General features: G+C 43.3%; 1 protein-coding gene across 4 annotated transcripts in view; it reads left to right on the top strand.

Moving 5' to 3' along the window:
- NLN (neurolysin) overlaps window positions 1–15,055 on the top strand; it is an 85,536-nt gene that overhangs the window by 33,715 nt on the left and 36,766 nt on the right. For all 4 annotated transcript variants that reach the window (XM_088444027.1, XM_088444025.1, XM_088444026.1 and 1 more), the window contains one exon: window positions 2,615–2,816. In XM_088444027.1, coding sequence (XP_088300153.1) covers window positions 2,615–2,816 — 202 coding nt within the window. The remainder of the gene's footprint in view (window positions 1–2,614; window positions 2,817–15,055) is intronic.

The raw sequence follows: 15,055 nt of genomic DNA, 5'->3' as shown, positions 1-15,055 counted from the left end.
ATTCAATGAATGATGGATCAGGCGTACACACTATACAATGTGTGCGATATATCGTTCCAATCCGTGTTGGGGCAATATATTAGAGGATATATATCGTATGGTGTGTACTTAGCTTAAATCTGCGATGTTGCTATAGAAACCGTGTGAATGCCTGTACCTCCCCGCCATCGCTACAAATGTAATTGGCCACATAGAGTAATACTGTTAATTCTAGGTCTGGTGCCGGACCGCAAAAATGGCACTGTCGCGCATGCCCGAAAAGGGGTATTGGCCACGAGAAAAGGGGGCGTATCCTTAAGATGGGCTGCCCAAAGCTCTCCCCTCACTGTACAGATGGACATCGGAAGCCCGGCATCGAATGGTTTCTGGGCTTCCGACATTAAATAGTATAATAATCGCAATGGTTATACTTATGGCTGAAAAGAAGGCGGAGCTTTGCGGCGCCCCCACGGCATCTACTTCTGCTGCTCACCCATTGCTATGCAGAGCAGTGATGTGTGCTCCCCCTCCCCCCACAACCAGCTGTCGGATGGGCATTGGAAAGCTGCATCTGATGTCTGGTAACCATCAAATTTCCGGTAATCGATGAAAAACATACTTTCATCAGTTTAGAAACATCGATGGTTGCTAACCATTTGTTTCCGATGTGCATCCCTACCTCACTGTAAATAGATGCATGCGCACAGCATCTATTCACCGGCAGTGACCGCTGCACCGCAATTTTTACCCCCTGTGGGACAATGCAGCCCGCAGTTGGGTGTAGCACCTGGCACACCCGGCAGGCTGTTTCAGCAGGGCGCAGGTAGGGCAGGGTGCATTTTGCCGTCTACAAATCTCTCAGGCCGCGGAGCCCTGCTAAAACAGCCTAGCGGGAAGACTAGGGTAACCTTATGGAGACGGGCTTTTACTGTATATTCCAGTAAACACGGGGAGATGGTATTGGTGGTTATTACTATATATTTGGACTATAAAATGGTGTGCTGTATGTTCTAATACACATTTAAGCCCAAAGGTGTTCAGTAGAGAATACTTAACAACTTTGACTGTTTCAGTGGGTAATCGGGCACTAATAGCTGGATGACTATTGGGAGTTTTGAATCACCAATCTCCTATAGTAGTAAAACAAAAATAGATCAAACATATGAGCCACCAATCTTCTATTTTAAGTAAAGGACCAAAATATAGCAATATATAGTTTTATTTAAAAATAAAAAAAGTACTTTGGTAGGTTACATAGATGTGAAATTTTAACAGATAACCAAGTAGAATCACAGGCCCTGATTCAGAGCCGGACGCTCTGACCAGAGCGCTCGCTCTGAATCAGGGCCCACCTCCATTAATATGGAGCGTCCTCCTGGACGCTCGTATAGCTGTGGGTCACCACCCACAGCCTATTCGAGCGTGCAGGATGATGGTCGCGATGGTCTTGACCATCGCCAGTGCGAGCAGAAGCCTGCGGTTGAGTTTCTCAACCGCAAGGCCTGGAGTGATTTTTGCTCTATCAGAGCCAAAATCACTCCCACTGACATCACTAGTGATGTCAGTGGGGCCGGCTTCTGACGGTAGGCGTTCCCTTGGGAACGCCTCCGTCTGGCAGGCACGCCCCCGGCACGCCCACCAAAGGGGGCATGCTGTCAATCAACATCGACAGCACGCCCCCTTTGATCAGACACAACGAGCGAAGGAAAGTCCTTCGCTCGTCACGTCTCGCGCATGCGCACGACGGAGCTCCCTCAATCGTGCGCATGCGCAGTGCACACCATCGACCCACTTGCGAGCGGACAGCCGCTCGCGAGTGGGTCTGAATCAGGCCCACAGTCTTTTGACCCTATTAATCGGCAGCACTTAAGCAACCCTGTAATAGACATATTTTTAGGAGCTGTCAGTCTGAACACTGTATTTTTACTAGTCCTCATGTATATTGTTATTACCCTAATATACATATGACATTAGATTATCAGCAGTAGAGTAGATAGCCAAGATTTGTGTCTTCAAACAGCGCATGTAGGGATTTTTCTTAATCACATTAGGGATTCCGATCCAGTTGTGTTGCATGACTTATTATAAATGATGACTGTTTGGGCTCTTTAAACCCAGCTCCTGACCTATGTCCAGTTTGGCTGCATACACATCAGACAGACCCGGCTGTTCAGCGATAAGTAGGAAAGTTAAATTTCTTGGCCACAATTTCATCGTCCGGTTGTATTTTCTGATCGTCACATGCACGCTCCCATTTGGATGAAAATCATCTGCTGTGATTTGTGGCCAGTTAGGTGGATAATTATCTAATCGTCCTCCTAAATTTCAGTGTATATACCGTACGTACCTTTAGAGAACTGTACTGACCTACAGCCACAGAGTGCTGTTAAATTTACTGGTTTTCTTCAATTGTAGGAGAAATAAATTGTTATCTGCACAGAATAATGTAGGTTAGTATTATTGGTATTTGTATAATATGTAGTACATCGTTACTTTGTTAACCTCCTTCAAGATCAACCCATTTCTTGATTCAGTGCACCAACCTGCTGGGACACCTGTACATGTATTCCTATGACTGACAAGTATTGGTAGCAATTGCTGTCTTTGAGTCTACTGATATGAGTCTTACCCCTAGGGAAGGAAAGTTTGGGCACGCTGCATGCTTTGGACTACAGCCAGGCTGTCTCCTCCCTGATGGAACCAATATGATGTCTGCAGCAGCAATGGTGGCGAACTTCACCAAGCCTGTGGCGAGTCGTCCCTCTCTGCTGCGGCACGATGAGGTGAAGACCTACTTCCATGAGTTTGGGCATGTTATGCACCAAATCTGCGCACAGGTCAGTGTCTGTTCATTGTACCATTGTCTACTGATTTTGAATATTTAGAGCTCATTTTATATCAATACAGTATAGTATGAACTTAGGGCCTGATTCAGAGCCGCTCGTAAGCGGCCGCTCATTCGCTCCGAGCGATGTTTGCCCAACTGCGCATGCGTACGGATCGTAATACGCATGCACGAACCAGTCAGTGCGGCCGAAAATCGTTTGTTCGCTAAATAGCGAATGCCTGCTATTTTGAGTGACAGAATGAGGCGTATGTGAGTGGTAACAGGGGAAGGTGCTTGAAAACGGGGTGTGGAGATCCGAACACAGGCGTGCTTAAAGGTCAAAACGGGCGTTTTAAGGGTGTGCATAATTAATACAGCAGCGTCATTGACTACGTCACTGGGTTATTTTATAGTCAGAACTGCTCGCAAAATTGTGGTAGCAAAAACCAACCACAAGAATAGCGAGCAGTTCATAAGCTGGTCGATGTACTCAATTAATCTAATAAATAGCGGACATGACGTAGGATGCGAGCGGTCAGGGGGCGTATTTTTTCTAAAAACGACCGCAAGTTTTGTTCGCTCATTCAGACCTAGAGGCGTGAACAGACCGCGAAGAGCGAACTGTTCATTTGAATAGCCACCCCTATTTTCAGGACGAGCGAGCGCTAATTGCGTCCGTGTCTGAATCAGACCCTTAATATCAAAGATAATACAATACTCGTACAGCTTTAGTAGTTGTAGGCTAGTATAAGGTTATCCAATATCCTTCTTGTAATATTTACAGTTCAACCTTACAGCAATTATTGTTATAGGCAATGAAAGAAGCCCTAAAACTGTGGGCAGGACATCTGTTGTGCTTTTTACAGGGCAGATCACAGCAAATATATTATATATTTATCATGTAGTCATAGGGTTAGATATTTTTTGCTGTGATATGTGTTTTGCAGGTACTTATTCTATAAATGGTTAGTGAATATGCATTTGGCTAAAGGCTACAGTTTGAAGGTGGTTTCGTTTCAGGTTTCATCTGTCAGTGACACAACAAAATCTCAGTAGGAGAAGTGTGACTTATTGTTGACACACGGGTCTGTAATAAACTGACCTGTCAGGAGGTGTAAGTAACATGCTATGGGTTTTTTTTTTTTTTTTTTTACTTAAGGTCGGTTTTAGGATTTTGGTTGATTTTCTGTTGATTTTGCTTGCCGACCAAAACCAGTCATTTACTATTGGCCAAACCGACCAATGACCCGACTATGAACACTGTAGAGCATTGGACCAACTATCAATGGCCCTCATTCAGAGCCGTACGCTCTGAGCAGAGCGCACGCTCTGAATGAGGGCCGGGCTCCATTTTCATGGAGCGTCCTCCTGGACGCTCGTATAGCTGTGGGTCACCACCCACAGGCTATACGAGCGTGCATTTTGATGGGCGCGATGGTCGTGACCATCGCGACCATCGAAATTGCGAGCCGGAGCCTGCGGTTGAGGTTTTCAACCGCAAGCTCCGGAGTGATTTTGGCTCTAACAGAGCCAAAATCACTCCCACTGACATCACTAGTGATGTCAGTGGGCCGGCTTCTGACGGGAGGCGTTCCCGTGGGAACGCCCCCGTCAGGGAGGCACGCCCCCGGCACGCCCACCAAAGGGGGCGTGCTGTCAATCAACATTGACAGCACGCCCCCTTTGATCGGACACAACGAGCGAAGGACTTTCCTTCGCTCGTCGCGTCTGGCGCATGCGCACGACGGAGCTCCCTCCGTCGTGCGCATGCTCAGTGCCTAACATCGACCCACTTGCGAGCGGACAGCCGCTCGCGAGTGGGTCTGAATCAGGCCCAATGTTCTTATAAAGACAGGATGTGAAAAAAAACCACAGATTAACTAATGATCGGTCTTGTAACCGAACATAACCTGACCGTAAAATGACAGCAAACCCACCCAAACAATTGGCCTGAGGCAGGCGAGTTTGGGAGAAGGCTGTGAGGTCCAGGACATCATACTGATCTGTGCAGGGCTTCTGTTAGGATGGGTTTACCATTGTGTTTTTACTTCTAGTTGCCGTCGATTTTGAACCGAAAGATCAAAACCGATGGCAATAGAGCCACAAAAAAGTACTGACATCAATGTCTGGTTTCAATTGAAGCTTAAACCCGACGGTTAGTAGATATAGATTTTTAGACGTCAAAACGATGCCGATGTCAGTGCATTTCGGTTTTGGTTTGCAACCTTTAGTAAATATACCCCTCTATACGTTTTACAAGTGCAATAGGAGCGGGCAAATGGTGGAGCTGTAATTCAATACTGCTAAATGTAGAATAATGCTCTCGGGAGGAAAGAATCACTATCATGGTGGTATAGTGGTGATAATACCAGTGTAGGAGCATTTGAGGCTGGTTATTGTAGACATTTGTGAAGATAGACATCGAGGGAGATAGGCAGCAATAAGGCTTGCAGAATGCAGTAGCAAAGATGAAAAGAATCCAATGTTGTAATTTCTTGACCTGCTCTTTTATCCACCTAAATGCACTTTAAAAAAAACAATTTTTATTAAAATGTACTTCGATGTAACCCTATTTTGAGTACTCTTGAGCGAGTTCTAAGGCTGATGATGATGTGACCTTTGGGCATCAGGTACTGCAGAGGATGTGCTAACCATTAAATGAAAAAAAAAAAAAAATATTAGTTATAAATTTTGACGATAGGTGGCGATAAAAATCACTTAAATATTCCAACAATTGATAAGGCAACACTCTCAGACGTCTTGGCCACCCTGATCGCTGTACCTCTCCAGATGCAATTGTTGGTTGTGAGTTTTTTTATTTTGTTGTGTTTTTTTTGTTTATTTTTTAATATACCCTGCTAATTAAAAGTGATCAAGTGATATTTTTTTTACCTCCGCATCGCCACCTAGTGACAAAATAAATAATTACAATAGATAGTGCTACCTCCTAGCGCCAGGGCTCGACAAATCCTGGTTGCCGGTTCGCTGTGGCGACCAAGATTTTAGTCCTGGCCACTAGGTTTTACAAGAGCCACACTACACTACAAATACAAATAAAGCTGACTCTATAATTTTTTTTTTAAAAAGTGCTCCTCCTAAGGTACTTACAGGAGTAGAAGTGTGGCTCCACCTCCTCTTTCCTGCAAGTGTGTGTGGTGAATAAAAGCTGCCTCAGCCCCCCAGCAGCGTCCGCCGAAAGCTCTCCCACTGACATCACTTGTGATGTCAGTGGGGCCGCCCCCATACGGTAGGCGTTCCCATGGGAACGCCTCCGTCTGGGCAGCTAAGCGCCCACCAAAGGGGGCGTGCTGTCACTCAACATCGACAGCAAGCCCCCTTTGATGCGAGACCCGGAGCGTCGGATTGCCCGTCGCTATCCGGGTCTCGTGCATGCGCACGACGGAGCTGGCACCGTCGTGCGCATGCTCTCTGGGCCACCATCGACCCGGTTGCGAGCGCTCGGCGCTTGCTGCCGGGTCTGAATCAGGCCCTGAGTTCAACAAAGGATAGTTGGAGAGCAGGGATTATCTTTCATCTGTTGATGCCAGGTGTAGCAGGCATGTGGCAGAATCTTGCAAACGAATTGATGTTTACTGCTGGAAAAGAATCTTTGTAAGGACCATTACACAGCCCTATGGGGTTGCGATGATCACTCCAGAAGTACAAGATTGGAATACTTACAGTGGTGCTTGAAAGTTTGTGAACCCTTCAGAATGTTCTATATTTCTGCTGAAATTTGGCCTAACACTACTTCAGATTTTCACACAAGTCCTAAAAGTAGATAAAGAGAACCAAATCAAACAAATTAATAAAAAAAAAATTGTTATTTTTTTTTTTGTTTTTTAGGAAAATGATCCAATATCACATATCTGTGAGTGTCAAAAGTTTGTTAGGTTTATCAGATATTTTGAAGGTGAAATAGAGTCAGGTATGTTCAATCGATGGGATGACAATCAGGTGCGAGTGGACAACGTGTCTTTTTAAAAGTACAGGGATCTATCAAAGTCTGATGTTCACAAAACATGTTTGTGGAAGTGTATCATGCCACGAATAAAGGGGATTTCCTCAGAAGAAGAGTTGCTGATGCTCATCAGGCTGGAAAAGGTTACATAACCATCTCTAAAGAGTTTGGACTTCACCAATCAACAGACAGATTGTGTACAAATGGAGGAAATTCCAGACCATTATTACCCTCCCCTGGAGTGGTCGACGAACAAAAATCACATCAAGAACAAGGCATCTAATAGTTCGCAAGGTCACAAAGGAACCCAAGGTAACCTCTAAGCAACTAAAGGCCTTTTTCACATTAACTAAAGTTAATGTTAATTGTTAATGAGTCCACCATCAGGAGGACACTGAACAACATGGTCTGCAATGCAGGATTGCAAGGAGAAAGCCACTGCTCTCCAAAAAGAACATTGCTGCCCGTCTGCAGTTTGCTAAAGATCACCTGGACAAGCCAGAAGACTATTAGAACAATGTTTTGTGGACAGATGAGTCCAAAATAGAGCGTTATGTTTGGAGAAAGAAGAATACTGCATTCCAGCATAAAAACTGTGGTGGTGGTGGTGGTGGTGGTGGTATAATGGTTTGGGCCTGATTTGCTGCATCTGGCCCAGGACGACTTGCCAGCATTGATGGTGAAATTAATTTTGAATTATACCAGAATATTCTAAAGGAAAATGTCAGGACATCTGTCCATGAGCTGCATCTCAAGAGAACGTCGGTCATGCAGCAAGACAACGACCCAAAGCACACAAGTCATTTAACAAAAGATTGGTTGAAGCAGAATACATTTAAATTTGAAATGGCCAAGTCCTGACCTTAATCCAATCGAAATGTTGTGGAAGGACCTGAAGCGAGCAGTTCATGGGAGGAAACCCACCAACAAAACAGAGTTATAGCTGTTTTGTACAGAGGAGTGGGGTAAAATTCCTCCAAGCCGATGTTCAGGACTAATTAACAATTACCGGAAATGTTTAGAATAGGGATGTGCAGGCTCGGATAGGTTCGAGTTTGCACGTGGAGTTCGGATTTTTCCCTCCAAAAAAACGGAACTCAGAACGAGGCAAAACGTCATCTTACATGGTCGAACATCATCATTCCTGGACAAAAGACCAGGAATGATGATGTTCGTCCATGTAAGATGACGTTTTGCCTCGTTGTGAGTTCCGTTTTTTTGGAGGGAAAAATCCGAACTCCACGTGCAAACTCGAACCTATCCGAGCCTGCACATCCCTAGTTTAGAAGCAAAGGTTCACATACTTTTGACACAGGTGATATTGGATCATTTTCCTCAATAAAAAAAATTAGCAAGTCTAATTTTTTTTGTCTCATTTGTTAGATTTGGTTCTCTTTATCTACTTTTAGGACTTGTGTGATAATCTGAGGTAGTTTTAGACCAAATTTGAGCAGAAATATAAAAAATTCTGAAGGGTTCACAAATTTTCAAACACCACTGTACATTGGGCTCTGCTGCCATTTTATATACAGTCACTACGCACACATTGGCATGGGGTATAATCCATCATGGCCTCAGGTAGTTTGGGCTGGGATATTAATATTAATGAATGCATCATTGGGTAGTACGTGAAGCAATACATTATCTAATTTTCTATGTAAACCATCATCTGCAAATGAGCAAACAAGTTTTCATATTATTCATCGCAATTGTTTTTTTCCAATAGAAACAATGCATGATCTAACATGGCATAATACAATAATTGTCTGCTGTGCTGCCAGCTAAAGATGGTATTGTCATTGTAACACCTTGCCTTTACGGGTTCCGGACTATAGACAGACAGTAATTAGTTAGACAATGTCTAGATAGACAACATATGTTAGACAGTTAATAGTTAGACGAGGATAAAAGTTCGACACAGACAAAAGTCAGACACACTAAATTTAGACATGTAAAGAGTTTGAAAAGTACAAAATATCGACAGGGTCAAAAGTTCGACACAAAAATGGTCGACACATTTTTTTTTTTTTTTTTTTTAGGGTTAGGGTTTGGCACTTTCTGAAGGGTTAGGTACTTACCCAGATGATTAGGGTTAGGCACCAAGGGGAAGGTTAGGGTGAAGATTAGGGCTAAAAAAAGAAGAAAAAAATTGTCGAATTTTAAACCCTGTCGACCTTTTTACTTGTCTAACTTTAATGTGTCTGACTTTTGTTTGTGTCTAACTTTTTTCCCTGTCTAACTATTGACTGTCTAACATCTGGTGTCTATCTAGACATTGTCTAACTAATTACTGTCTATCTCGTATACCACACCCGCCTTTACACCAAATGACTAATCCAGTTACCACAAATATACAAATGCGCTCCCTCATTGTTAGAGTAAAGTGTCTCAATAATATATGTATACTGTAAAGGGGGGTATCCACTTAGCGTTTAACCAAGTGATTGCACGATAACGACGTCATTATCGTGCAAACGCTTGCAAATCGCGCATGCATCGGGCATGGTTTGGTCAGAAGCGACCAGCGATGCGCGTGCCCGCTGGTCGCTTCCGACATCGCCCGTACATGCTGGTCAACCTGACTATCTCGTCAGGCTCAGCATGTGCAGGGATGAGGGATGTGCCTGGACTGAATGTGTGAACGTTTAGTCTAGGCACATCACTAGATATACAAACGAGAACAATATTGCAATGTCGTAATCGTGCTCTCGTTTGTATATCTATAAGTGGATGCGCGCCTTAAGTTACTTCTTCCCATTTCATGCAGTCACAGTTACCGTTTGAAAACCCCCTTTTTGCAACAGATTGAATGGAATTAGGCACTCATTTGTGTGAGTCGGTGCTGAGTCAGGCTTTAGACAGAGGGAGAATTGCCAGGACTAACAAGTAAATTAAAAACTGTAGCTAAAAGCAGCAGATACCGGGGGAAAAACAAGGAAGTCTTACGAACTTGAGGAAGTGTCACTAATATGGGGAAATATGCCAGAAAGTAAGTGCTAAATTCTCATACAGTAAAATCCGTTAAACTCTGTTACTTCCTAACTGCTTATTATTTATTTTAAACTGTATCTCTTATTGAAGCCTTTTTCACATAGGGGCCTATTTATCAATTCATATTTGTGTTATATTTTTGGGGATACCGGCAAATATTAAGTCTCCCCTAAATGTATCTACGGCGGACCACAGCATATATCTCCAATATTTTCTGCGGCCCCCCGGTTTCAATCGAAAAAGCAGCCCCCCATAGGTTGTTGCTAACAAATCTGAATCGACCGTACTTGCGAACGCTCTGCTCCGGAGTATGCGCAGTGCAAAAAACATGGAAGATAAGTCGGCAAAATGGATTTGCATTCAATTCTACACCAGCCTCGGAAAGTGGTTCTAACGTATGAAAAAACAAACCTAAAGATAAAAATTATTTTATTATAATGTGTTGTTTCACATTCACTAGGAGGTGCTGTGTGATCAGCTACTGTATATCCAAGCCTGTATTTCTCATTCTGTATCCAATGGGGCAACTATCTGCGCCGAGGCAGAGTTTCTGTAACCTCACAAAATAAGACCCTTTAAGTGATGCAGCTATTCACATGTGTAAATAGGTAGAACTACACCCACATATATATATATAAATATATATATATATATATATATATATATATATATAAAATCACAAAAACAAAACTGCTACTATTCACACCTGCTAAATATTGAAATCATTATCAATAAGTTAGACAAATGTTTATAAAACTATGGGGTCTGGTTGCTAGTCTGCGGAAATAAGGCTTATTGCAGTGGTAGAAAGTCAGTTAACACATTGACTGCTCCCAAAATGCGCATTGGACTGAAAGCCCATCTTCCAAATCCACATTTGTTAAAAAATAATAATAATTAAAAAGTTTAAAATATATTAATCAGTAGTAATTTGGTTGAGAAAAAAGTGCTTTATTCAGTTACATGAACCATTTTTTAATTTCCCTGTCCCTGCTATCGTTGCCCTGTGATGGTCATAGAGATAAAAGTAATGTGGAGGTGCAATCCTTCATAAATAGGCAAGACATGCTTTGCATTACGTTGCTATTGTTGGATACAGTGGCGCATCTATCATGGGTGCAGGGTGTGCAGTGCACACAAGTCCAGGGGGCCCCGTGCCACCAACCCTGCAACCAGGACAAACCACTGTGCCAGCCTTGCGGCACCCTGGCTCCCTATGCTCGTCCCATGTCGCCATGTTTGTAGTGATATACTCAGAAAGATGGCGCCGCACTGGAGCTAGCTAACATTCTGGTGGTGTGCCAGAGTCTTTGTTCTCTTTTATGTTTGTACCATCTTTCCGAATTTAACACATGGCACCACGGGAATTTAAGATGATGCTGCGGGGCAAGCATAGGTAGCTGGGCTGTCGCACAGGCAGTCACATCGTAATATATACAGGGGGAGTGTACATGGGTCCCGTATATCTCTTAATGAGCTCCTGGCTGGATATTCAGTATTTCTTAGGAATGTTTCTTTTTTTTTCTTATGAAGTCTGTTTATTTCACATCAAAAATACAGTACGAAAGTCAAAATAAAACAAAATTACAATTCAACAAAACTGTACCTTAATCATTTGCAATATGTAATAACAGTGTAGTGGTTATATATACTCTACAATTTAACAAGAAAATGAAACCTAATAAAAGGTCCAATTAAGTGGGAAAGGGAAAAAAAAGAAAGAAAGCAAGTAAACAAAATAAAGTAAATAAATTAAATTAAAAGAGCCAAAAAAATGCGAAAAATATAGTATTGGTTGAGTCTCCCATATCCAAAATGCTTGGGACCAGGGGTATTTTGGATAACGGAATATTCCGTATTTTGGAATAATTGCATATCATAATGAAATATCTTGGGAATGGGACCCCAATATACACACAGAATGCATATATGTGTTATATGCACCTTATACACATAGCCTGCAGGTAATTTTATACAATATTTTCAATAATTTTGTGGCTCAAGCAAAGTTTGTGTACATACATGAAATACATTTATGTTTCATTTACACCCTATACACACAGCCTGAAGGTAATTTTATACCATATTTTTAATAATTTGTGCCTTAGACAAAGTTTGTGTACATTGAACCATCAAAAATCAAAGGTTTTATTATCTCAGTCATGCCAAAATTATTCCGTAATTCGGAATATTCCGTATTTCGGAATATTTGGATATGGGAGACTCAACCTGTATATCCATATGAGTAGGAATATTACTTTTTAATATTTAACTTGAGCGAATAGGAGCGCTGTCATTATTGCAAGTTACAGTACAATTGCTGCATAGAAATAAGTAGATGAAGAGATGTAACTACCTGTCAAATAATGCCAGCACTGTTCTATCTCTTATCCTTTACTTTCAATCTTCTACTTATATTAAATACTTCCCTGAGCCTATTTTAGTTATTTCCCAACTTCTACTGTGTAATTATGTTCGAACCCTTAGGGGATTTTATTAGTTTTTACATGTTAATGTGTCTCCAACTTTCAGCTTTCACAGACTGGCAACCCAGATCTGTTTCATGAATACCTCCGCTTTCATCTGCCTATTCTCTAATCTGGTGATGGATTTATTTTATGTTCAGGTGTTTTCTTTGCATTGTGAGGGTTTTTTTGTTTGAAGTGTTTAAGGATATTTATAGAAAGAAGTCTTACATTAAGCATTTCAGCACAAAACAGTTTATACTACACATGAGCATGAGAAATTAAATTTCCCTCATTAGTGTGAAAAGTACAGTGAGTAATTATTGCAGCTTTCGCTAGCTGTGGTAAAAAGTGTTGGTTCCTGATTTCTTGGAACCTCGTGCAGGAGACCATGAATATATTGCAGAACACAGTGGACAGTGTCTGGGTTTAACTAATAAAAAAGTGAATAGACTTTACTAGGGGATGCAGGCAGGATACCTGCGAGCGCTATCCCAGCCGCCGAAGTTCCGACACTAAAAGCCTGACGTGGGACTAAAGATAGGCGGCAAAATCCTGATGCCTATCATTAGCCCCACGACTAAATCCCGACACCCGGCATACCGACCGAAGGTAAGCCAGGTGTTTTAGGTTCGAGCTATTTGGAGGGTTAGCTTTAGGAACACCCGTGGGGGCTTAGGGTTAGGCACCCCCCGGGAGGTTTAGGTTAGGCTAAGGGAAGGGGGAGTTAGGGTAATGGTGGGTACACACTGGGCGATATTACTGACGACTGCACGATTACGACATCGTAATCGTGCAATCGCTCAGTAATCGTGCACAAATCATGCACTTTTATGTCGGAAACGACCAGCGATGCGCACTCCCGCTGGTCGTTTCCGACATTGTCCATTGCCTGAACATGCAGGCCAACCTGACGACCTCGTCAGATTGCTGCATGTCAGGGAATGGGGGAGAGAGATATCGTTAATGATATCGTTCAGCAGCTGTGCTCAATGTCATGAATGACACTTAGCACACCCCTGCCGGGGACACACTACACGATATAGCTCAGGGAGCATATCATGTAGTATGTACCTACCATTCGGCACCCCTAGGGGGAGGTTAGGATTAGACCCTCCACCCCCCCTGGGAGGGTTAGGTTTAGGGTGCAGGAAGAGGGGGTTAGGTTTAGGCACCAACGGGGGGAGGTTAGGGTTAGGCAATAAAGCGGGAGGTTAGGGTTAGGCACCACTAAGGGAGGGTTAGGGAAGGGAGAGGGGAGAGTTAGAGTACTTACCACCCCTGTTGGGATTTCGAACCGCCAGTCTACCGCTGTCAATATTTGATCCGGCGGCTATTCAGCCGCCAGCATTACATGCCGATTCATTTACTAGGGTATGATGCACTTTCTAGGACATGCACAATTGGCCAAGTTCTGAGTCGCACATAAAGAGGTCGCAATTCCGCCCCCTACCAGCCATTGAAAATCCAATCAGACATCTGCCAGCAAGCTGAGTCCGTGCCTTCAATGAGTCTGCAGTACCCCCAGCCTTCCGCCTGTAAGATCAGCCATCACTCTCTGGATGTTCACCAAGGATGCAGACAGATCTCCTGCATCCTTGGTGCAGGAGATCTGTCTGGAATAGGATGGATCTCTGCATACACACAGCTCTGAATAGCCAGCAGTTCTGTTTACATGCCCAGGATGCGCTCCTGGCATGCTTATCCTAAATGCTAAAGCCACGATACTGCCCCATCGCCACCCAGTAAGGTTAATTCAGTCGCAGATGAGATTCCACTAAGAAGTGTAAGACTCTGAATCACTGGTAGTTGCTGTAAGTTGCGCATGCAGGCTGCAACACGTGCTCCGAATCAGGCCATACATGGTCCACAGTCTGAGGACACCATGTTTAAATAATATGTTTCAGCCACACCCATTGCTAACAGGTGCATAAAATCAAGCATGCAGCCATAAGTGGGGTACACATTAAATTATATATTGGGTGATTTTTTGTTTTGAGGCGAATTGGAGCAACATATCGTCTAATGTGCAGGCACGTTCATCGCCTCTTCTCATCTGCTGTGCTGCACGTCAGATGAGAAGATATCTTTACTGATGTTGAGCGAATCGTGCAGTGTGTATGCCCAACTGGAAGACCATAAGATATATTGGTCCAATCTTTTCCTCTGGACTGCCAGTGGTCTACACGATGATTGCATAGTGTGTACAGGAGAAAATACTAATTGGATACAATCCCTCGCCATAATAAATTGTGCTATTGTTCAGAAGATTGCATAGTGTGTATGTTCTGTATTCCGTGTTCTGGGATGATGGGAAATCGGGACGACCATTGCGTCTTTTGCACGTCGTTCTGATGTGTACTCAGCCATACAATCTCCATAGTCACTCATTAACAGTACAATAGGTCATACTGAGTAGCTCAGTGACTTACTACATGGCACTGTCATGGGAGGTCACCTTTCCAACCAGTCACTTTGTTAGGTATGAAGCGGTAGGCCACACAAGCTCACATGGTGGGAACGCAGAGCGCCAAACCACATAGTGCATAACAATCGCTTCATGAGTTGGGTTTCCATGGCAGAGAATCCTTGGGTCACCATGTGCAGTGCCAAAGGCTGGATGAAGAGGTGTAAAGTACACCGCCTTTGGTCTCTGTAGCTGTGGATACGAGTTCTTTAAGTAGAATCATGCCTCAGTGATGCCAGCTGTAAAGTTTGGTGGAGGAAGATTAGTGATCTGGGGCTATCATAGTTGGGCTTTGCCCCCTTAGTTCTAGTGAAGGGAAATCGCCATCCTATAATAACACTCTAGAACACTTTGTGGAAGGCCCT

Source organism: Taudactylus pleione, unplaced genomic scaffold (genome assembly GCF_031769625.1).
Source record: "Taudactylus pleione unplaced genomic scaffold, aTauple2 ptg000345l, whole genome shotgun sequence".
Classification (NCBI taxonomy): Eukaryota; Metazoa; Chordata; class Amphibia; order Anura; family Myobatrachidae; genus Taudactylus; species Taudactylus pleione.
Note: the sequence above shows the minus strand (reverse complement) of the source record. Positions and strands in the feature narration are given on the sequence as shown.